The following is a 23,166-nucleotide window of genomic DNA, read 5'->3' on the forward strand; positions in this document are numbered from 1 at the left end:
CAAGGAAGCCGTGCCAATGCCCTGCTTGTGTGCTCCCGGCTGCTCCCCCTAGGGCTGCGGGGTCCCCAGCAGAGAGGCCAGCAACTTCCTGCTCAGAGATGGCTGAGGGGGAGAACCATGTGGTCTCCCCTCCAACAAACAAACAAAAAAACCCAAAGGCCAAAATTGGGAGATGCAGTGGGATATTCTTTAAAAAGTAGCTTCTATCAGTCCTGTTTGATTTTCTTTAATAAATCTGTTCTTTTCGAACGACTTATGATTGTCAGAATTTTACCCAGGGCCAAGTATACTGTGATCTCATTGAGTTACAGTGTTTTTTAAAAAAATTAAACAAATAAGCAAACAAAAAAATGACTATAAGCACTTTCATAACTCTTGAAATGTGTAGGGCCTATCAGACTGCTTTCTAACAAGGATTGATTTTACTAAAGGATCTCCCTGTAACCACGAGTATTGCTCTTAAACACAGAAAGGGATTGAGATTAGAAAGAAGAACCTGTGATGAAAGATCAAGCAGGCTGGAGACAGGAGTTTCCATTTGCTTTTGCCAGGAAAGAATGTAACTTGTCCGGGGCAGGGTCTCAGGGGCGGGGCGGGGGAAGGACTGCGGCTATTAACACTCTAGGATACTATTTACAGCTGCTTCTAAAATGGAGTCAGTTTCAACAACGCCTTCACTGTGGTCCGGGATGAACTTTTCCAGGCAGTTTTCCTGCGAAGCCATTGGAGAAAAGTTGGGGAAATCTAACTCAACAGAGCCACTAACCGCGGGGTCACTCTGGGGCTGCCGCCCAGCCTTTTTGAGTTCCAAGATGTTCTTAAATGTTGTTTCCAAACTCTTTGTGAGCTGGAGATCTGGTTGGGGCTCGCCTGACCCTTTCATGATGTCTGTGTGTAAAACTTCATTCTTTGGAGAATTCCTCAGAGTTTTGTCCTGGAAGGAATTGTTACACGTCATCTCCAAGTGAGAATCTACTAGGATACTTGAGAGTTTGCTCTCGGTACCATGATCTGGTCTGGATGAGGTTTTCCGGTGCCCTTCGGGGCCGGGAGAGCACTCGCTGCCCTTCATGGAGTCTCTCCGGCTGGCTTTCTCTTCAGACACGCTCCGGTACTGAACCAAGCCTGCTTTGTCAAACTTCAGTGCTCTGCCGAGGCATTCAGTTTTTTTAGAAATGTTTCCTTCTGCGGAGACCACGATGTGATTAGGCACTAGATGGAATTGGTCATGATTCGTTGGTTCTGCCATGCTGGGTTTGGCTCGGTCTCTGCTTTGGGCCTTAGCCGTCAGATGTAGAGAGCTGGTTGTTTTACTGCCATGCTGGTCACTCCTGCCAAACTGTGTCTCATGAGCAGCTTTATCAAGTTTGAAGGAACAACAGAAATCAGCCTGAAAACCCTCTGGAAATGGGAACAAAAAGAACATTAATGAATGGACGAGAGAAGGAGTATACAATAGACCCTCGGTGGGTCAAGTGCAAACCCCTTCCACTCCAGGCCACCCCACCCCACCGAGTCAGTCATTCACGTTCAGGAACACGCAGAAGCACAACTTCAGGGGCATTCTATAAAAGTAACCAAGGCTATCAGGCTACAGCTTCCAGATGAGAAGCTTAAACGTCTTTGAAGAGGTAGCTGCTTGATGACAAATGGGAAAACCAGATGGGCAAAAAGCTCCGCTTTGTCTTGATCTCTTACTGTTATTTTTAATTAGTTTTTTATTAAGAATGGCTTTGAAACAGTCTGAAAATAGAAATTAGATGCTAACATCAGCCTGGTCTTGCTTGGAGCAGAGGGCCCTGGGATGAGGCTTTGTAGGTAGGTGATGGCACTTCAGTCCCTCTAGCCACAGGGGAGTGGACCCAGCATAACTGGCTGCATTAGCTTTGCCACAAATGCAGAATGAATGGTCAACACACCCTCAAAATGATATCTGCTTGGGAGGATAGCGGGGTACAGAGGAACCAGGTCTGTGAGTGAGTACCAAACTGTGCCAGGCTTGAGGAGCCAAGGATGGCAAGAGAAATGTTAGTGAAGATTTAGGAGCCGCGGTACAGAGGGAAGAAGGCAGACTGCTGTTCCCCAAGGGCAGAAGTGTGAACTCTCGGAGTAATGAAAGTGAAAGAGAGTTTTGAGCCCGTCTATAAAACCACAGACAGGATTTTTTTCACCAAATCCCCAAATGTAAGATCTTGGGGATACAGTCTTGAAACCTAAATCAATGATTCCATCCAACAAACACTGGCAGTGCAGGCACAATGCAGAGGAGAAGGAGCACATCCCTGGCCATGCAACACGTGTACCCGTGGGGGCTGTGACAAAGCAGGGGCTTTATCCACGAGCCCAATTCACCAAAAGGTAGAGGAGATTTCAGGGTCTAAGAAAAAGGGAAGGAACATATCCTATATTATTCTCTTCCTTTTTGGAGAGATTTGAGGATTCTCCTAGGTACAGAGCAGTTCTTTTGGACTCTCCCTTTAGACTGAGTGTAAGGATCATATACTCTCTTTGGAAGTATCTTGAGCCACATCAAACACAAGGGAGAGCCTAAACATTTAAGTATAAGAAAAGATGTTAGAGGAACGGAAGTAAAACCACAGGAAAATGGGAGGCCAATAGTAGGGGAGTGGATTGGCTAAATTATCAGATTAATGTATTAAAAATTTATTAAATACTATTTTGAAGACTACAGCAACATGATAAAAACTTCAGATGTGTTAAATGGAAGAAAATTAGAATAACAAAATCCTATCTAGCATATGACGTGATTATAACTATATGTAAATGACACATGCAAACGGGAACTAGAACTGAAAGAAAATCTGGAGAAATGAAAACATTTCTTTTATAGGATGGTGAAAATATGGGTAAAATCTACATTCCATGAATTGTGATAATGTTATTTGATTTAAAAAATTTTAGAGGCTAAAAAAAGTAAAGAGAACTCATTTTTAAAAGGCAGAATGTGGGTCAAATCTAACATGTATGCAGTTAGCAGAAAACTGATGGGGTTAGAGAAAAGTACTTAAACGGAGCATTACAATGTACTAGCTTGTGGGCGGGGCCCATGTTTTACTGATTTTTTCCCCTAACGAGGCCTTGCACACAGTAAGACACTCAGTAATTTGCTGAGGTCTAACTACTTCTGGGAAGGCTTCTGACAATTTAGTTCTCAAAAACTAAACAAAGATTGAGAATTTAAGTTTATAATGGGGAAAAATAATCACTTAACTGAATGCAAATTTCCAGTTTGGATTTTGTGGAATAGCGACCTTCTCGTAGTATTTATGTACGGTTCTCAACTCTGGGTTTTTTCTCTCCAGAATTCATGTTCTACCTTCAGGTTTCGTACCCAGAGGCTGGTTCAGACGGACTCCCCAAAGGCCCGTGGCCCCTGAGCCTGGCAGCGGCTCTCCTGGACTTCCACTCTGCCATTTCTTACCAGGGTCCACAAGGGCCAGACGCTTGTCCCGGGACAGAGATGCTCTTTCCTCCTGGTTGAACATCCTGTCGATCATCACCATCTCAGCAGAGGGATTGATCCGCTGAAAAGGAGAGAGGCCGGTCATTTCACATGCCTTCTAACAAGTGCAAATCTCACTGTGTCTCTGGATCAAATGAAGCCCTCAGAAATGAGAACGTGCTGTCTAGCTTCCAGCCATGTCACATTTATCCTTGCCACCAGGGATGCATGCTGTTAAACTGCATTTTTTGGGGAGAAAGTAATTTACACGTTGGTACAAAATTCAAAAGATACTAAAGGGGATGTGAAAAGTAAGCCTTCCTTCTTCATCTCCCCTGTGCATGCCTCCCCCTCCCACCAGGGCCCCTCCTTGGAGACACCCGGTGCCTGCCGTTGACAACACTCTGCCGGGGATGTTTGATGCACACACACAAGTTTACATTCTTTTCCTTTGTTAATTTTCACTCACAAATGGTAGCAACTATACACACTGTTCTGTAACCTTCTTATTCCGCCTCTGCTTAATAATTGGTGGAAATCGTTTCAATAGGATGACATTTTACTTTATATTCTGGTATGCTATAATTGTATTTTTTATTAAGGCATTCCTTAAAATTATTTTTTGCTGTACAGAATCAAATCTTAAGTTATATTTCTGGGTCTTATTAAACCTGAACATTCATGGCAGATATGAGATAATTTGACCAAATAAGTGGTCTTTTCCTCAAAAATGATAGTCTTTTTCATGTCTCAGAGTTTTGTTTCAGAAATGGTTGTCAATATAAGAACAACTATTTAAGAGCCGGCCCCGTGGCGGAGTGGTTCAGTTCGCGCGCTCCGCTTCGGCGGCCCAGGGTTTCGCCAGTTCAGATCCTGGGCGTGGACATGGCACCACTCATCAGGCCATGCTGAGGTGGCATCCCACATGCCACAACTAGAAGGACTCACAACTGAAAACTGGGAGGCTTTGGGGAGAAAAAGGAAAAATAAAATCTTTAAAAAAAAAAAAGAACAACTATTTCAGACTCTGGAGGCACAATTTTGAATAAATATAAGTAAATATACATATTTAAGTAAGCACAAACAGACACACACATATTTACACTCTCTTTCATATGTGCATAATGTGGTTCAACTAGTCTCCTGAGGTACATTTTCAAAGTTGATCTCAAATTGAAAATGACTTGTAAGAGACTAATTTATAGACAAAAGCCTATATGATTTTAGAACTGCTAAAATCTCAGAATAGGTTTGGTTTTTCCATCATTTCCTGAGATATCTTACTCCTTTCTCTAATTAACTAGTGCTTTAAAACTAATTTTGGTTTCTATTTGGAGAGATGAAAATGTCCTGGAATTCGTGGTGATGGTTGTATAACCTCGTGAATATAATAGAAACCATCAAGTTGTACATTTTAAAATTAAGTGTGAATTTTACATGTTCACGATCTCATTTAAAAACAAGACAAAACTGGGGCCAGCCGTGTGGCGCAGCGGTTAAGTTCGCACATTCCGCTTCTCGGTAGCCTGGGGTTTGCCAGTTCGGATCCCAGGTGCAGACATGGCACAGCCTGGCAAGCCATGCTGTGGTAGGTATCCCACATATAAAGTAGAGGAAGATGGGCACGATGTTAGCTCAGGGCCAGGCTTCCTCAGCAAAAAGAGGAGGACTGGCAGTAGTTAGCTCAGGGCTAATCTTTCTCAAAAAAAAAAGGAAAAAAAAAGGTTTCTTTAGGGGCTGGCCCCGTGGCCAAGTGGTTAAGTTCCCACGCTCCGCTGCAGGCGGCCCAGTGTTTCATTGGTTTGAATCCCGGGCGCGGACATGGCACTGCTCATCAAACCACGCTGAGGCAGCGTCCCACATGCCACAACGAGAAGGACCCACAACAAAGAATATACAACTATGTACCGGGGGGCTTTGGGGAGAAAAAGGAAAAAAATAAAATCTTTAGGAAAAAAATAAAATAAAAATAAAAAATGAAAACAAGACAAAACTGACTTTAACATTTGTCATCACTTGGTCTTCTCAGATATTACTCGGGCCAATCTTCAGTGGAAGTGCCACCAGTCCTCCCACCTCTCTGGGTTGGTGAGAGGCAGCAGACAGCACCAGAATGTGGACGGGCTCAGATGGTCCTGGTCTAGATCCCAGCTCCGCTAATTACTCTGCAAACTTACTTGCTGTATGACGGTGGGCGAATTACTTAACCAAAGCCCTAGTCTGCTCATTTGGAAGCAGGACAACAGAAGCACTGATTAAGTGGGGTTGACCATGTAAAGCGCAGCAAATGCTAGCTGCTGCTGTTACTAGTAGTAACAGTCACATGTACGTTTTTCTACAATTTTAACTATCTGAGCCTTTTAAACTATGTTGGGAAAACGTAATTCCTTGAAGGTTTTCTCCCTGAATCGGTAGCTGTGACCTGTGGAGTTTTCAAAAGCCAATATGCTCGGCAGCAGAGTTTTACCATGGCGTCTTCTAGGAGCAGGCATCTGTATTTGTTCAGCATAGCTTGGGTCCTTTTCAGGAGCTGAGTGGCAACTGTTTCAAATTCATTGTCGACTTTAAAAAGAGAGAAAGAGAAAATAGTGAGAAAGTGCAAATCACCCAGTGTGACTTTGGTTTCTTAGGACTGAAACGCATTCCTCTTCCACTATTCAAACACGGCTTGTCTGTGGCTCTTCTCGGATTAGCTCTCCCTTGGTGAAACATCACTGCTCTCCCTCCCCGTCCCCCAGCATGTGAGCACAGAAACTCCTTGCAATACTAGCTTATTTTAACTTTAATAAGGAAACCAAAAATATAATATCTTTAACGTCATTGATAAAAGAAAAACCATATAACACAGACCAGCAACAAATATCAGTGACTAGAGAAGGATCTGCTGGTTTGGATGACCTAGGCCTCCACTTCCTCCCACTTGTATGAAAAACTAAATCAGGTGAAACAATGAAAGCCTACTGTCTGGCCTGGGCAGGCCAGTTTTATGTAAGGACACAAACTAGTTCACGACATCCTGCAGGTCATGGTCCTGTGCCTCTGTCCTTTGTCAGTCTCCAAAGGTCTCACATTTTCTGCTTCACTCTTCTCAGAGTCTTTATATCCCCATTTAATGCCGGATCTGGACCCGAGTCCTTAAACCTCCCAGGGAAGCTCAGAGTGGACTAACCGAGACCACTGCTCTCAGGTCAGAGATGCCGGCCAGCGGGAGCAAGACTGGGGCCAGCTGAGGGAGGGATCAAAGCAGTGGAGGGGAACTAGCGGAGTCACGGCCTGGGAAGGTGGTGGGAAGGAGGGAGGAACGAAGTGGCACAGCTGGAGGCGGCGGCAGGCCAGGCATCAGAACGGGCTGAGTTCTAGGTTAGGATAAGGGGTCCTTATCCTTAAACTGTTTTGCCAGTTTCTTGACATACAGCAATGCCCTGGACCCACTTTGGAATCCCAAAGAACACTTTTGGGGGCTGAAGCATCTGTCTAACTCATAAAACTGGTAGTAACAGCTAAGGGTGTGCATTCTGCCTAAATGTAAGGACTGTGCCTAAGTCACTGTGCAGGTACCCAGTCCAGAGCCATCCCGTCTGCAGTCCAAACAATGCTTTGGATTCACTCCCCTCAAATTTGCCCATAAAATACTCTGACATTTGAGTATCCCTTCACGGAATATTGAGAAGAAGAAGTCACAACCCTAAACATGGCCTGGGAAATCAAGTAAATTGAGAACAAGTTAGATCTGTGATGAAAAACAATAACTGGCTACCATCTGGGGGCTCTGTGGCTCTCGCTCTTCTGGGGGCATCCCGAGGAGGGTGTCTGGGGTCACAGTGGCACTCTGGGGTCACGGCCTGTTTACCTTTCTTCAAGTCTTCCTCCGTGGGCATGGAGCCCTGGCACACGTGGTAGGAGAGCAGCCTCTGTACCGCATCACTTAGTGAGCGGAACTGACTTTTATCAGGTGTCACAGCATGGGCTTGGTCCCTCTGTAACTGCTGGAGAATGCTTTAAAAGAGAAGTTGCCAGTGTCAACCTAGAGTCCTGTTAAGAACTCTAATCATGATGACTACTTGCATGCAAAGACAATGAGACACACAGGAGTGTTATTACACATAGTATAGCAGTTCTATTTTGTCTTCAGTGTTTACTTTGTATACATATGTTTAGAGGTTGGTCTGTCTCCTCTCCAGAGGGAACACAAAGTATCACCCTGGCCTCAAAAGTATGGTGTTCCCACCTACCATTCACATAGATCTTGGCAATGTCTGACCATTGGCTAACTAAGCTTATGGTAACATTTCTGTTCTAAACACAGGAGTCTATCAAACTGTGCTTCTCCTCAGACACCGTTAGGCCAAATAAAGGGTATGGAGTTGCTAAAAAGACAAAGATCTACAGTCATGCGTTGCTTAACAATGGGGATACATTCTGAGAAATGTGTCGTTAGGCAATTTCATCATTATGTGAACATCACAGAGTGTGCTTACACAAACCTAGATGGTATAGCCTGCTACACACCTGGGCTACCTGGTACTAATCTTACAGGACCACCATCATATATGTGGTCTGTCGTTGACCGAAACGTCCTTATGTGGCACCTGACTATATTCTCTTTAAGAATGGAAGAGCAAACAGTAGGCTCAAGCTTCATTTGATATAATTATAGATCCTGATGGAAACAAACAATAGGGAAAGATTTTCAAAGTATATTTTAAAAAATATATATTATTATAACCTGACTTCTGTTGTATATTTATTGAAGGTTAGGAACCTAGAGAAATGTTCAAAATCAGTCATTTCCACAGTAACTCACAAAGCTCCTTTAGTGAGTTGTTTCGCAGCTGGCCTCTTTTGTCCTCCCGAATGACTATCCACCTAAAAAAAAAACACAACGCTTAGTATTCCCTTTTGTAGAAAAAATAAACAGAATATAGTTACACACAAAGGTCACCATGTTTTGAATATTTTCAACTCCCTATCAAGAGCACATTTCTAAGATTGCAGAATTTGTCCTACTAAGAAATAAAACAATCAAGTCCATAGACCCACGTAGCAAAGTTGCTCTGTGTCAAGATGCCAGGAAGCTGTACTTTCAGTTCCTGGGACGGACTCAGCTTGTACCTGAGTCTCCAGCTCCCTCTGCAAATGCATCGTCATATTTTTGAAGAAATATATTCGCAGGTGCCAACTCCATGAACGTCTGAAAATTCAGTAGGTATTACTTATCTTCTCAGTGGTAAAGGAAGGAGCAAACTCTTTTGAGCTCCTGTTCCACACAGTCCAGCTATGTGACGTAGTAGGGCATTTCTTATACCATGTTAAGGAAACAAATACGCCTTACTCAGACCCAGAGGACGGAACCAGACCCTTCCCTGAGTATTCCAGGCAGGCCCAGATTATAACAAGTTTCATTAACCTATTAATTCGCAAGTTTGACAGAGAAGAAACTAAGGCCTTAGTACGCTGAAAACAAAAAATTTTTCCTTCCTTTTTAGACCAGTGGTTGGGTAAAAAGACCACAGCCTCTGACTACTTCACACACTCCCGGTTGCTACTGCAGAAAAAAACTCTCTCAGTGTAACTAACAGGAACAGATCCACTTTTGAGATGCTAATGAGGGGGGTCATTCAATAGCAAACCACATTTTTTGAGTGCCTACTCTGTGTTGGCTGCTGGTATATTATCACTTGGTGAGGAAATGACAGCACTGTCACGTGAGAAGTAGAGCAGACGCATTCATCCTAGAAACATCAACACGGAGAGGCCTGGCCCGCAGGAAGGTCTGCATGGAGCACACTTCTGCGCTTCACATTCATGGGCACACACGGCGACTGGGCTGACTGCACACACAATGCTGGGCAGCAACCGCCCAACAGAAGATGACACGACTACATCTTCTTTCAATTATGCTGAACATTAAGGAGAAGTTTTGCAAATTGTCTTCTACCTGCACAACTGGCTGGCCAGGAGACGATCCAACGACTTTTTCCTGTTGTGGCTGTGCGGTTCCTAAGGACGCCGGCATGACTTTGCTTCCAGAATCCTGCCCTGTTAGAATGAAACCATAAGACAATGCTCAAAAGAAACAGCAAATCGAGCCCATCATATAACCCTAGAGTCCAACGCAGACAGATGACACAACATTCTGAAAGGGGTTTCTTTGTCATGGACGCCTGCTGTGAGGAAGGAGAGCAGGAAGTACCTTTATCTAGAGGCAGAGGCAAGGATTATTAAAGCCTATTTAGGTAACAAGTAGAAATAAATACATAAATACATAAATGGTAATAAATAAAAGCCATCAACGCTATAGTTTCAAATTATCTAAGGTCTGAGGAATAGGCCTCAAGCCAGTAATCTCTCAGGACTACCAAACCCCAAAATACTCACAACTTAAGGGAAGGGAGCCCCAAACAGGGGACTCCCTAGGAGTGTTCACACTTTGTCTTTCCTAGTACTTAGTGAGCAGAGCAGGTGTCCAAAGTTTTAGAAGAAATGGAATAACTCATATTTTTAGTCTCAGGTGGGATTCTAAATATACATATTCAAAGCAACATGAGGATGGTTACAAAGTCAGCAGTGCTATGTCATACTAGATTTCATTGTTTCTAAGCAGTGCATTCTTTTCACATAATGTAATGTGTCACCATTTAATTAGAAGTGCTTTATTCTTTCTTGGTAGTATATAAAAAGATGGTACAGATGCAACCAGGTATATTATTTGGGTGGAAAGGATACAGAAAGAAGGAATGAGCAGAGCGGAGGTGAGACTGAGTCCTAAAGACCGCATGCAGAAGGAGGATGTGAGAAGAGTGTGCTCTGGGAGCTGGGAGCACAGGGCCGAGCTGAGGGGAGCTTACTACCGAGGCTCCTGACCTGGCAGTGCAGTGCTCGAGAGGCCAGCGATCTGCGTTTGCCTCAGGCCATCTGCGGTCTTGGAAGCAGAAACGGGGGAAGTCTGAGTCAAACTTTTTTTCTGAGCCTGTGAAAAATATTACCAAGATGGAAAATTAATTTCATGACAAAAAGCTTTAATAGACCACTTAAAATGTCAACCAAGCATGTGATGCCTATCTGGTATCATCTTCAAGTTAGATTACAAAACAACAGTTTAAAAACATTCTTCTCCTATCACATTGGGAGAATTGCAGAGTATCCTTTTAAAATCCACTGGCACACTGAATTCTCTGGATGCCATTCAGTAGGGGTGCTGCGCTGATACCAGACTGCCTTCTCATTCATGGAACTGCCGTGTTCCTGGTGCTCAGATGCAAAGCCGAGCCAGGAACTCAGTTTCTATCCCTGGTAATTTTACATCACGCTGCAAGGACTTGACCCTGAATATCAGTTCACACATGGGGTCTGCATGGACTCTGAGCACCTGGGCAGGGCCAAGTGCCAACCCCGAGTCTACGGTCAACCCTCCCTGTTTGCTGTGTAGATGATCTAAAATATGTGTCACCCCTTCCGTCTGGCTGGTCTCTAGTTTGTGTCATGTGAATATCAGTTGACATGTAATTAGGAGCTGTCAATTCAAATGAATACTAGCCTGAGCAAAATATTATTAGAAAAATTAATCTGATGTGTAAATGTTGCGTGCTGCTTTTCTATAAATGAGGAACTGGATGACGTTTAAGGACTAACAAGTTCCTTTCAGCTCTAAAAAAAAATCTGTTATCACTACAATTTATCTAAAGTAAGACCATAAAGGGCTTTTAAATCACTCTCAATTTTGAATCCTGCTACCCCTTCATAGTGCAGTAAGTTTTCAGAGTTTTTTCTTCATCAGTGGATTTAGAGTTTAATATAACCATACCCATGGGGGACTTAAACTATAACATTGGCCCAAGCAAAATGTTCCCACCAACTATTCACGTGTGGGGGTTCTCACAGACCTTGGCATTGCCTGACCATTGGCCAACTAAGCTCATGTTAAAATTTTTGCTCTAAACAATTATCTATTTGGTTCTCTTTTCTAATATAAAAATGGAGAGGGATTTGACATCACCCACGAAAGACTGGAGGAGGTCATTACAAAGTTGGAAATGGTCACCTTGCTCATCCTTCCACTGGCAGAGAGGGTCAGACCTGCACCACTGTAGGCAGACAGGCAATAAATTCTTAGTAAGAAAACCATGAGGGGAAAATCTTCCAGCGTTCACAGCATTTCCCCTAGAAGGGAACTCCGCACTCTCCTGTTATAGGGAAGCTCTTCACAGGGAGAACACCCGTGTTGTGCGGAGGCCTGGGGCCAACAGTGAGTCCAGGCCTCGCTCACAAATATTTCCAGGGGATGAACACTAAGGGCCACCTTCAGTAAAAAGCAAAACTGATAAAAGTTGGAAAAAATGCGGTTTAACAGGGCAGAGCTATATAGTTAGTACTGAAATAACCAGATCAACAGATGAAGAGATGAATCCAAATTAATATGTTCAAACGACCGAAGTCCTTACGGCAGCATTGCAAAGACACAGCAGTTTTGGAATTTCAATATGCCTAGTTCACATAAAACAGAAGAACATCATCCTTATTGCTTTAGAGCACGCAACTTTTTTTGAAAAATAAAAATGGCATTATCCAGCCTGATCTACCACCTTATTTGTCAGATGTGACCTGGAATGACTCCTAATATTAAAAAGACAAATAAAACAAATCCATGCATACATAAGTAGTAAAACCATAAAGTAAAACATGGACGAGATCACCATAAAAGTCAGAAGAGGGGCTGAGGCTGGGAAGGCACCTGGAGGGGGTGGTTTCTGGGGGCAATGGCAATATTCTATTTCTTGAGTGGTTACATGGATGGGTATTGGTTTTATAATTGCTAGTTACTTGTACATTTATGTTTTATGCATTCTTCTAAATGTGTTCTATTTCACAATACAGAAGAGCAAAAGGAAAAAACCCAGAACAATCTAATCTTATGTCAAAGCTTGAAAATTGTCCATCATTTGGGGGTATGAAGTACTGTCATGTCTAAAAACAAGGTCACTATCTCAGGGGACCACCTCTCATTTGAGCATGTTTTTTGATAGTTGCAACCCAAAGTACCTTGACTAAGCTATTTGGTATCGACTGTATCCACAGCACTGTGGTAAGTAATCACAGAGAAGGCAGCTGAAGGATACCAAACAGTCTTTGCTCTCTGAAAGTTTACCATCCAGAAAACGCAGAGGCCCACCCAACCATAATCAATCAGTGCACTATAATTATGGTGTGCAACCTCAACTGGGCCCTCACGCCTGTCCAGCAATCCTTCCTTTCCCCTAGCCAGCTCCTTTGCTCATTTTCCACTGACTGCTGTTTCATTATCTGCAAACCTGTAAGCCAGGTGAGAACTCATTCAACTTTCTACCACCAAAGCTACAACCTTCCCTGCATCCTCACTCATCTTTCCCCCTTCTGTTGGTACCATGGAAGAGGCATCCCGCCTTTCTTCTACAGAGAGTCCCACCGATGCTCCGGGATTCATGTCCTTCTTCCCCTCAGCTTTGAAAAAAGCTCAAGCCTTTCTCATATCTTAAAAAAATAACTCCCCTAGGGGCTGCCCCAGTGGCATAGTGGTTAACTTCACGTGCTCCACTTTGGCAGCCCGGGGTTCACAGGTTCAGATCCCGGGCATGGACCTAGCACCGCTTGTCAAGCCACACTGTGGCGGCATCCCACATAAAATAGAGGAAGATTGGCACAGATGTTAACTCAGCAACAATCTTCCTCATGCAAAAAGAGGAAGATTGGCAAGAGATGTTAGCTCAGGGCCAATCTTCCTCACACATACACACACAACAATAATAATAATAATTTCCTTAACCCCACACACTCTTGTAGCTACTGCTGTGTCAGTTACCTTCACTGTTCTGAGTGTTGTCTGCACTCATTACCACACCTCTCACTCTCTGCTTAGTCTACTGCAATCTGGCTTCTGCACCTACCATTCCATGGAAACAAGTCTCACCAAGGTCAACAACTGCCTCCTTCTTGCTAAATCTGTCAGAAACATTCCAATCCTCACCTCCACTGACTTCTCAGTGACACTTTACTCTGGACCTCTGCCCTCCTGCCTGCAACACTCTCTTTTCTTCGCTTCCAAAATGCTGAACCCTATTGGTTTTACTCCTCCTCTCTGGAACCTTCTGAGTCTCACTTGTGGACTCTTCTTTCTCTGTCTGTCTCCTAAATGTTGAAGTACTTCGGGGTTCTCTTCTGGCCACTATTTCTTCTCTATTTAAACACTCTCCCTGGTCCATTTCATCCACTCCCACCACCTCAGTTACCATTTATATACTCATCCATCCCATCTCAGCCCATAGTTTGGTCCTACACTTCAGTATGTACAGCTCTTTCTCATACAACTTGCTTGTCCTATAAGTACCTCAAACTTGACAAACATTCTAAACTAAACTCATAATTTCCCTTCAAACCACAATTTCTTCCCATGCTTTAGCTCAGTGAACCTGGTGTCACTGTCAGGAACCTAGTGTCATCCTTATTCACAACCAATCAATTGAAAGTTCTACCTAACCTAATTGTCTCAAATCCATTCAATTCTCACCAGCTCTACTGCCATAGGCTAGTGTGGGTCTTCCCTAGTTCCTGCTCAGATTATGACGCTGGCTCCTTCACACGACACACGGGGTCCTGTACGATCTGGTCCCTGCTCACCTTTCCCACCTGAGTCTCCCGCACCTCATCCGACCTTGTCCTCCCTCCCACCGAGACCACAGTCTCTCCTCCCTCCAGGCTTTGCATTCGCTGTTTCCATTGCCTGAACAGTCTTCACTCAGGCCCTTTCTGCCTGGAGAAGTCTTCCTTCTCCCTCAGTAGGTCTCAGTCAGAAACCACTATCTCCAGGAGACCTTCCCCGACCATCCATTTGGTTAGAGGCTCCTTTCTGAGCCTGGCGCTCTGGACTGCTTCTACCAAGCACTTTAAATACTGCGTTGTGGCTGTTGGCTCCAGTCCTGGAACAGATTGTTGTGTCCCTGGGACTTGGCCCAGGGCTGGCTGTGGTAGGTACTGAAATGCTGTTGAATGAATCAATCAATGAAGGAAACATTTAGCACAGTAAGTGATTATGCATCTAGGGGGCAGTATAAAAGGGCAGAGATCAGCAGAGCCTGACAGAGGCGCCATTCTTCTGGGGGCTTTGGGTGGGGCCCCAAAGGAGGGGAAGTATTCAGACCTGATAGGAAAGGACACTAACAAAGACAGTCAGTAAAGGCTTGAGGCTCACAGTCAGTCTGGCCTATTCAGGAACAATATGGGGTCCACCTGGCTAACCTGGAGGGTTTCTGACGGAGAAACTTAACTGCCAGGCCAGGGGTTTGGACTTTCCCCTCCGGCAATGGGAATCTCCCACGTGATTTGCTTCAGGTCGCCAAGCAAACGTTTTAGAAAGATTAATATGGTGGAAATCTGCCTTTTTAATTTTATTTTTGTTAAAGATTGGCACCTGAGCTAACATCTGTTACCAATCTTCTTTTTTCTTTCTTCTTCTTCTTCTTCCCAAAGCCCCCAGTACATAGTTGTATATGCTAGTCATAGGTCCTTCTGGTTGTGCTACGTGGGACGCCGCCTCAGCATAGCTTGATGAGCGGTGCCACATCTGTGCCCAGGATCTGAACCAGTGAAACCCTGGGTGGCTGAAGCGGAACGCGCAAATTCACCACTGGGCCACGGGGCCGGCCCCTGATGGAAATCTGCCTTAAAGAAGAGGCCAAAGGCGGATTAATCACCCAAATAATTGTTACAGGTGTCTAATTACACTATGTTAGGGTTGGACCAGGCCTTGGAAATCATCTAGCCCAGCGGCTCCCTATCCGGGTTGACTTTAGAATCACTCGGGGAGCTTTTGAAAACTGCTGATGCTCAGAGCCCTTTCTCCAGGCCGTTTAAGTCAGAATTTACGGAGGTGAGGCCCAGGCATCCATATTTTTAAAAAGCTCCCCAGGTGATTCTCTTGCACAGTTAGGGTCCTGCATTTTAGAGAAGAGCAAAGCAGGGGTCAGAGAGTTTAAGATAAGAACTCAGGGGGCCGGCCCATGACAGAGTGGTTAAAGTTCTGCACGCTCTGCTTCGGCGACCCGGGGTTCGCATGTTCAGATCCTGGGTGCGGACCTACTCCACTCATCAGCCATGCTGTGGAGGCATCCCACATACAAAACAGAGGAAGACTGGCATGGATGTTAGCTCAGGGCTAATTTTCCTCAAGCCAAAAAAAAAAAGGAGGAGTACTGGCAATGGATGTTAGCGCAGGGAGCAAATCTTCCTCACAAAAAAAAAAAAAAAGGATATGAACTCAGATCACAGAAGCAGTCACTGGCACAGCAGGACCTCCAAGTGAGCTCTGCCTCCTAATGCAACTCTTGTTTTTTCCCTTTATAGTGCAGTCCCTCTTAAAGTCTAGCTCAGGGTATGGATGTAGAAAAGGAGAGAAATGGGAAGCAGTATGGTATAGAGAGATAGCAGGTCAAGTCTGACTTTACGAGCAATTTGCCCAAGCTCTGAACCTCCATCTCCTGTGAAATGGGAACAATGATGTTACTTGTAGCCCTAAAATAAGGATTGGAAATAATACATACAGCCCCGGCAGTGTACCTCTTGTTAATAATATAATCATTATTTTCATTATTATTGGAAAGAATGGATATGAGACATTCAAAGAAGAATTGGTAGGATTTGGTAACTTAGTAAGGGTATAGAAGAAGAAAAAAGAACGTCTAGATTTTGAAGTCTGGGTATCTGAAAATACAGTGGCTCCACAGAAAGGTGGGCAGGCTGAGCCAGAGGGGGAAGGGAACTATGAGGGGCAGTGCGGGGTGAAGACCTCAGGTGTGATCACTCCTGAAATCTTGGACCCAAAGCTGGTAGGTGCTGCTCTTGAGGAATTTAAAATCTACCAAATATTTTAGTGATCTAAGGAGATTTGGGCTTAAAATAATTTACTTACTTTTGTTTGATAGGCTACACTCTTACATATCACCTCCTTTAATCACTGACTTTTGAATATTAATCCATTTATAAGAAAGTTTAAGTCCTGTGAATTACTCTCTGCATTAAGGGTTTAAGTTCATGGGGCTTCTTGGAAAAATGCCCTATTCTAGGTCTGAGGAAAGACCTACAATATCTTGTGCCACAAGATGCTCAAAGGAGAGGGGAACATGTCAAAAGCATAGAAGTCACATAAACAGGCCTCCACTGACTAAATCTGGGACAATTTAAGCATCAAAAGGAATAATGAAAGTAATAGATTGCAACACATTAAATACAAAAAGAACACATGATCTTTTAGAGATATACGCTAATATATTACAGATAAACTTATATGTCTGGATTAGCTTCAAAATATTGGGAAGGAGGAGAGTGAGTGGGGTATGGAAGAAACATGAGTAGCCATGAGTTGGGAAGCAGTGAAGTTGACTGAACTCATTACACTACTTTGTCTACTTTTGTTTTCATGTTTAAAATTCCCCATAATAAAAAGTTTAAGAACAGACTGGTGGTTACCAGAGGGGAAGGGGGTAGGGGAAGGGCAAAAGGGATAAAGAAGGATGTTCGCACAGTGACAGATGCAAACTAGACTTTTGGTGGTGAACACGATGTAGTGTATACAGAAGTCAAAATATAATGATGTACACCTGAAATTTATATCATGTTATAAACCAATGTCACCTCAAGAAAAAATAATTTTTTAAATGAATCCAAAAAAACTTAGTTCATAGTGTTACTCAAAGTGAAGAGAAGAAGAAAAAGCTCTTCTTTATGGAAAAATCCCAGCCAATAACTGTGAATATGATAATACAATTAGGAACCATTTTGCAACCACCAATGTAACAGTCAGGCGAGGCTCATCAGTGGAGTCTCAGGCTGCTGGGTGAGGGGCTGGGAAGCAGGACAGCCACGTGGTCCCAAAGCATCATCCGAGATCATCTCTTTACAAAGGGAACAAGCTATCTTTGAGTACCCTAAGGAGAAAGGCTGGTAGAGGCCTCCATAACCAAGAGATCATACTCAGAATCACCAACAATGGGACAAACCGACATTATTTGCCTTGCCAAAACCATTTAGCCTGATTCTAATCATGAGGAAACAAGGAGACGACCCCACACTGAGGGTCATGGTACAAGACAGCAGATCTGGGCCGCTGTAGACTAGAGCCATGACAGTAAGTGGAATCAGGGTTCTCACAGCTTTCTAGATGGAAGCATTGTCGTAAAGGACATTATTGGGTCAAACGGAAGAAATTTGGTATAATAATCCTATTATATTAATGTTAAATTTCTCGAGTGTGATACTGAGATTGTGGTTGTATTGGAGAAGGTCCTTGTTCTTAGGAGATACTTGCTGAAGTGTTTTTGGATAAACGGTCATGATGTTTGCAACTTACTTTCAGGGAAAATTAGTGTGCACGTGTGCACAGAGAGAAGCACACAGATACACACAGATAAAGAAAATGTTGCAAAACATAAACAACTAGTGAATCTAAGTGAATGGGTTCACCGTACTCTTCCAACTTTTCTGTGAGTTTCAAAGTTTTCATGGTGCAAAAGGGGAGGCGGGCACAAGGAGCTGGTGACACTGTTGCTGCAGGGTCCTGGGGGCTGGGGGACAGGAGAAGGAGGGAACTTTTCACTGTAGGATACACCTTTCTGTGCCTTTTGAATTTTGAACCAAACAAATGTATTATCTATACCAAAAATAAAGTTTATATTTAAAAACTTACCCCCTCTAATATGAACCTTTTATAGTATCAAAACTTGCTAAAAACAAAAAAAAACCTCTTGGACAATGAGATTTGATGAGCTTCTGGGTTAGCCAATGCACCCACGTGCATTGGTGGTGGGAGGGTTGCGCACCCCAGCTCCATGGGGACAGAAGCTCCTGCAGTCAGGACCCTTCTAGAACCTGCCCTATGTACCTTTTAATCTGGCTGTCCATCTGTATCCTTTATAATAAACTGCTAAATGTAAAAAAACAAACAAAAAATTGCTGAATTAGATTTCCCCAAATAGACAAACACTGAAGGCCCCTGATAATGGTATTTTTGTTCCAACATTCTAGAAAGTAATTTATACAGAAATGTTACACATTTAAAAGGGTTGCTATAAGTGTTTCCAGACGTCCTGGGGCTTTAAACGTTAGACGACACCTCAATACTACTTTTCCAACTCCTGCTGCCTCCAAGGCTGTGTGCTCCTTGCTCCAATACACCGGATGCTTTAATTGTTCCAGAAAACCTAAGCAGGAACACACTTGATAACACAACCGACTTAGTTTCCAATACTTTTTGGCATTAAAAGTCACAGAAAATTACTTTGGAGCTGCCAGTGTAGGCTTCTTATTACCTTTGGTCAATTGAAACTTTTGGGAGTCAGAGAGAGAGATGTTTTTCCCCATTGAAGTATTATTTATTATGTAGCAGAAAAAAGAAATGATCATGCAGGGGGCCGGCCCCATGGCTGAGTGGTTAAGTTCACACGCTCTGCTTTGGTGGCCCAGGGTTTTGCTGGTTTGGATCCTGGGCGTGGACATGGCATCACTTATCAAGCCATGCTGAGGTGGCGTCCCACATGCCACCACTAGAAGGACCTACAACTAGAATATACAACTATGTACTGAGGGGCTTTGGGGAGAAGAAGAAGAAGAAGAAAGACTAGCAACAGTTGTTAGCTCAGGTGCCAATCTTTTTAAAAAAAATTAATAAACATAAAGCAGATCAATACATACAGATATAAAATCATCCTTAAGTTATATGATTAAGCAAAACCACCTCTGGAGTCTTGTGGAGATAAGTACACACATGTGGTATTTGCCCTTTATATGCAGAGGAACCTCCGGGGGGAGAGGATGAACCTAGAAACAGTGGGGGCCTCTGGGCGGGAAACCTGGGGACTGGCAGGAAGACTTACTTTTCAATCTAAACTATTTTGGAACTGTTTTAAATTTTTACTAATTGTATGTTTTACTTATTTTTAAAACATACATAAATATGTTTTGATAAATGCTGTCTAGGCATCATCTCGTCTATGTAAGGTAAGTTTTTCAAAACCAGAATAAAATGAGAATAATCTATAATTCTATCAGCCAGAGAACTGCTGTTAACGTTATACTGCATTTCCTTCTAATGAACTTTCTGGGTTTTTTGTAAGCAAGAGGGGTTTCTATTTTTCCATTCACCATATTGCCTCTCCTCATCATTTCTCTAAAAGTGAAAACAAATTGTTTAGTAAATATTTTACATTTAAATGTGCATTTTAAACATTTCACATTTATGTGTGCACATAAAATTATTCTGTAAGCCTTTCCCCAAATCTTTATTTTCCAAAAACATTTTTTTTAAGATTTTATTTTTCCTTTTTTCTCCCCAAAGCCCCCCAGTACATATTTAGCTGTGGGTCCTTCTAGTGGTGGCATGTGGGACGCTGCTCCAGCATGGTTTGACGAGTAGTGTCATGTCCACGTCCAGGATCCAAACCAGTGAAACCCTGGGCTGCCGAAGTGGAGCACGCGAACTTAACCACTCGGCCAAGGGGCCGGCCCCTCCAAAAACATTTTGAATGGCTACATAGTACTTCATCATATCCGATCCTTCTCCTTTTACTGGACATTTGGGATTTTAGAAAACTTTTTTGCAACCAAAGAATAGAAGAGTATCTATGGTATGCTATATTTTGAGTAAGAAAGGAGGGGGAGTAAGGAAATACTATTAACTGCTCATTTGTATGAACATAAACATAGCATAAATAAACTAGAATCTAATGAGATTGGTGAATATAGAGGACGGGTGAGACTGGCAGGAAAGGATGGAGGGTGGGAGCGGGGGAAGGGGTAGGGAGGAGGGAGACTGCTCCAGGTTGATGTTCTGCAGAACCTTCACTTTGCGGACCATGCTAATGGTTCAATGTTCAAAAGAAATTAAGTAGATAAAATCAACAAAGATAACGTGGAAAGAATCCTAAATGAAATACAAACAGAAACAAAGCAGCAGAACTATATCTCAAATGAACAGCATAACCATACTGAGGGAAGGAAAAAGAACGAACCCAAGAAACGTTGTAAGACAGTGTTTCGACTAAATATCTATAGGCTAAAGACAGAACCGTAAACCAATACTGGAGTCCAGTTACTAGGTTTGTTTTTCACAGTGGTATGGATTAGCAATTCTGAAATTATTTTCTATGTGTTCTAGGATAGAAGAAATAAGTAAATATACTATAGAGCTGGCTTTCTCACTATCAGAGAAGAGAGTGCAAACATGGAAAAGAGGGAGACTTGAATAATGAACTCTGTGGTCCTAGATTAGAATTGGAAGTATCAATATGAACTCATGGTTTTTAGTATAGACTGATGGATATATAAACAGTTATAGATGTTGAGTATGTGTAAATATATGTAAGTCCAAGCTGAGACAACCCCAGGAGCCATGAATATGTAGCACTCAGATCCTGATTTCTAGATATTATTCTCCACTAGAAGGAATAAGGCTCCTTAAAGAAATGGTTGATTTTAGGGCAGAGGCAGGCAAAGTAAAAGGTGGACATGGAATATCTTGTTTTGCCTGAAATTAAAGGAAGTGCTCAAAGCACAATGGAAACACATCAGAAGGACCAGCAGCCAATTTGGATGGGTGCCCACTGGCCATTAATTTGAACACCAAAATAAGTGATTGTAACAATTTATAACCCATTGAATCAAATAAGAATCTGAGTCTAGACCGATACAAAAAAACATAAGTACAAGGGAGAGAAGGAAAAGCTCTTACTTAGAGTAGAATGTCAACTATTAACGGAGAACAAATGGTGGAATTAGAAAATCTCTATCTGGTGACCAACATAGTAATAGCTGATTCAGTAATTGATTCAGTCAGGAATTATCAATGGAAGCTTAAACTACTGTGTGCAAGTCTGATGAGCAACTGGATATCTACATAGTCTCAAAGTATTTCCCAAAAGAAACATTAAGATGTATCACACACCATCTTAAGCAGACATCATCTTAAGCAAGTGTTCAAAGTTAACATCACCAGCAATGGGACAAGTCCACATCGTGAGGAAACACTACTTCTGTGGCAATCCTACCAAAAATGTATGACCTGAATCTAATCACGAGGACACACCAGAGAAAGTCAAATTGAGGGACATTCTACTAAATAATTGGTTTGTACTCTTCAAAAATGTCAAAGTCATGAAAGACAAAGAAAGATAGAGAAACTGTTTCAGATTTAAAGACATGAGAACAAAATCAGACAGTGATCCTGGACCATAAAAACAAAACAAAATAATTTTTTTCCTCTTTTGCTGTAAGAGACATTATTGGGAAAACTGACTAAATCTGAATAAGGTGTGCAGATTAGATGATAATATTGTAATAATGCTGATTTCTTGATTTTGATGACTGTACTATGGTTATGTAGGGCTGTGTCCCTGTTTTTAGAAAATGAACACTGAAGTCTGAAGTATTTAGGGGTCAGGAGCCATCAAGCCTGTAATTTACTCTCAAAATTGTGTGTGTGTGTGTGAGAGACAGAGAGAGAGAGGGAGAGCAGAAGAGAGAGAGAAAGCGAAGGATAAAACAAATGTGGTAAAAAGGTAACATCTGGGACATCTTGGTGAAGGGTATATGAGAATTCTTTATACTATTCTTACAACTTTAACTTTTCTCTAAGTCTGACCTTATTTCAAAACACACAGACGGGGCCGGCCCCATGGCCGAGTGGTTAAGTTCGCATGCTCCACTTGGCGGCCCAGGGTTCAGATCCTGGGCGCTGACCTAGCACTGCTCATCAAGCCATGCTGAGGTGGCATCCCACATGCCACAACTAGAAGGACTCACAACTAAAAATACACAACTATGTACCGGGGGGCTTTGGGGAGAAAAAGGAAAAAAATCAAATCTTTAAAAAAAAACAACAAAAAAAATCCCACAGACATACATACACCTTTGATATCAAAACTAATACATTGAACATCCTTGATCATAAATAATCTTTGTTTCCTTGGGATTCTTAGTAGAATTTCTAAGTCAAAGGTATACAGTTTTAAAAATATTGATGTATATGGTATAGAGAAGTTTCTAAATACTTCTAAACGTGGAGGGGAAAGGCAGTGGAAATGGAGGACTAAGAAGGGTATGGAGCTGGAACTATGAAGTGTACTCAGAATGAGTGAGAACCAGAAGCTAGAGGAGTTCAAGCATCGGCAGACAGGGGTGAGGGCCCAAAGCTGATGACATTTGGGGTGACTTTCAGAAACATAAACCTTATATGGTTTTCCCAATTGCCCAAGTAATTTCCCTGCACCGCAGCACAGTAAGAGCAGGTGCAGGTACCTGGTCAAATGACAGTGCCCTGCATCCCTCCTTCTATGTGCCTCCCTCTGGTGCAGGCCAGTTACCCCCTGCTGAGTCACACTGAGTCCCTGAGCCTTTGCGGTTGGCACCCAAGAAGCAGCTACGACTTCACCCAGCCCATAGTCACACGACCTAGTGGTTTGCTATATGATGTAATAATCTAAAATAAGCTTTCATTTTAAATGCTCATAATACGTTCCATTAATATTGGTTCTTACTGAGTATTTGCTATTTTCTAGGGACTATGCTAAGTCCTTCATGTGGATTGTCTCATTTAATCCTCCCAATAACTCCATGGGATGGTAGTAGTACGATGTTCATTTTGCTGATGAGGAAAATTAAGTCTAGAGAGGTAAGTTAAGACTTGT

The 23,166-nt window shown here is 42.8% G+C and overlaps 1 protein-coding gene across 2 annotated transcripts in view; it reads right to left on the reverse strand.

Annotated features, from left to right (window-relative positions):
- Positions 1-220: 220 nt before the first annotated feature.
- BICRAL (BICRA like chromatin remodeling complex associated protein) overlaps positions 221-23,166 on the reverse strand; it is a 65,962-nt gene continuing 43,016 nt past the window's right edge. For both annotated transcript variants that reach the window (XM_044776698.2, XM_014837381.3), the window contains exons 6-12: positions 10,328-10,433; positions 9,402-9,502; positions 8,268-8,329; positions 7,314-7,459; positions 5,931-6,025; positions 3,443-3,545; positions 221-1,401 (exon numbers count right to left, since the gene is read on the reverse strand). In XM_044776698.2, the coding sequence (XP_044632633.1) occupies positions 614-1,401; positions 3,443-3,545; positions 5,931-6,025; positions 7,314-7,459; positions 8,268-8,329; positions 9,402-9,502; positions 10,328-10,433 (1,401 nt within the window). In that variant the 3' untranslated portion in view covers positions 221-613. The remainder of the gene's footprint in view (positions 1,402-3,442; positions 3,546-5,930; positions 6,026-7,313; positions 7,460-8,267; positions 8,330-9,401; positions 9,503-10,327; positions 10,434-23,166) is intronic.

Source organism: Equus asinus, chromosome 8 (assembly GCF_041296235.1).
Source record: "Equus asinus isolate D_3611 breed Donkey chromosome 8, EquAss-T2T_v2, whole genome shotgun sequence".
Taxonomy (NCBI): Eukaryota; Metazoa; Chordata; class Mammalia; order Perissodactyla; family Equidae; genus Equus; species Equus asinus.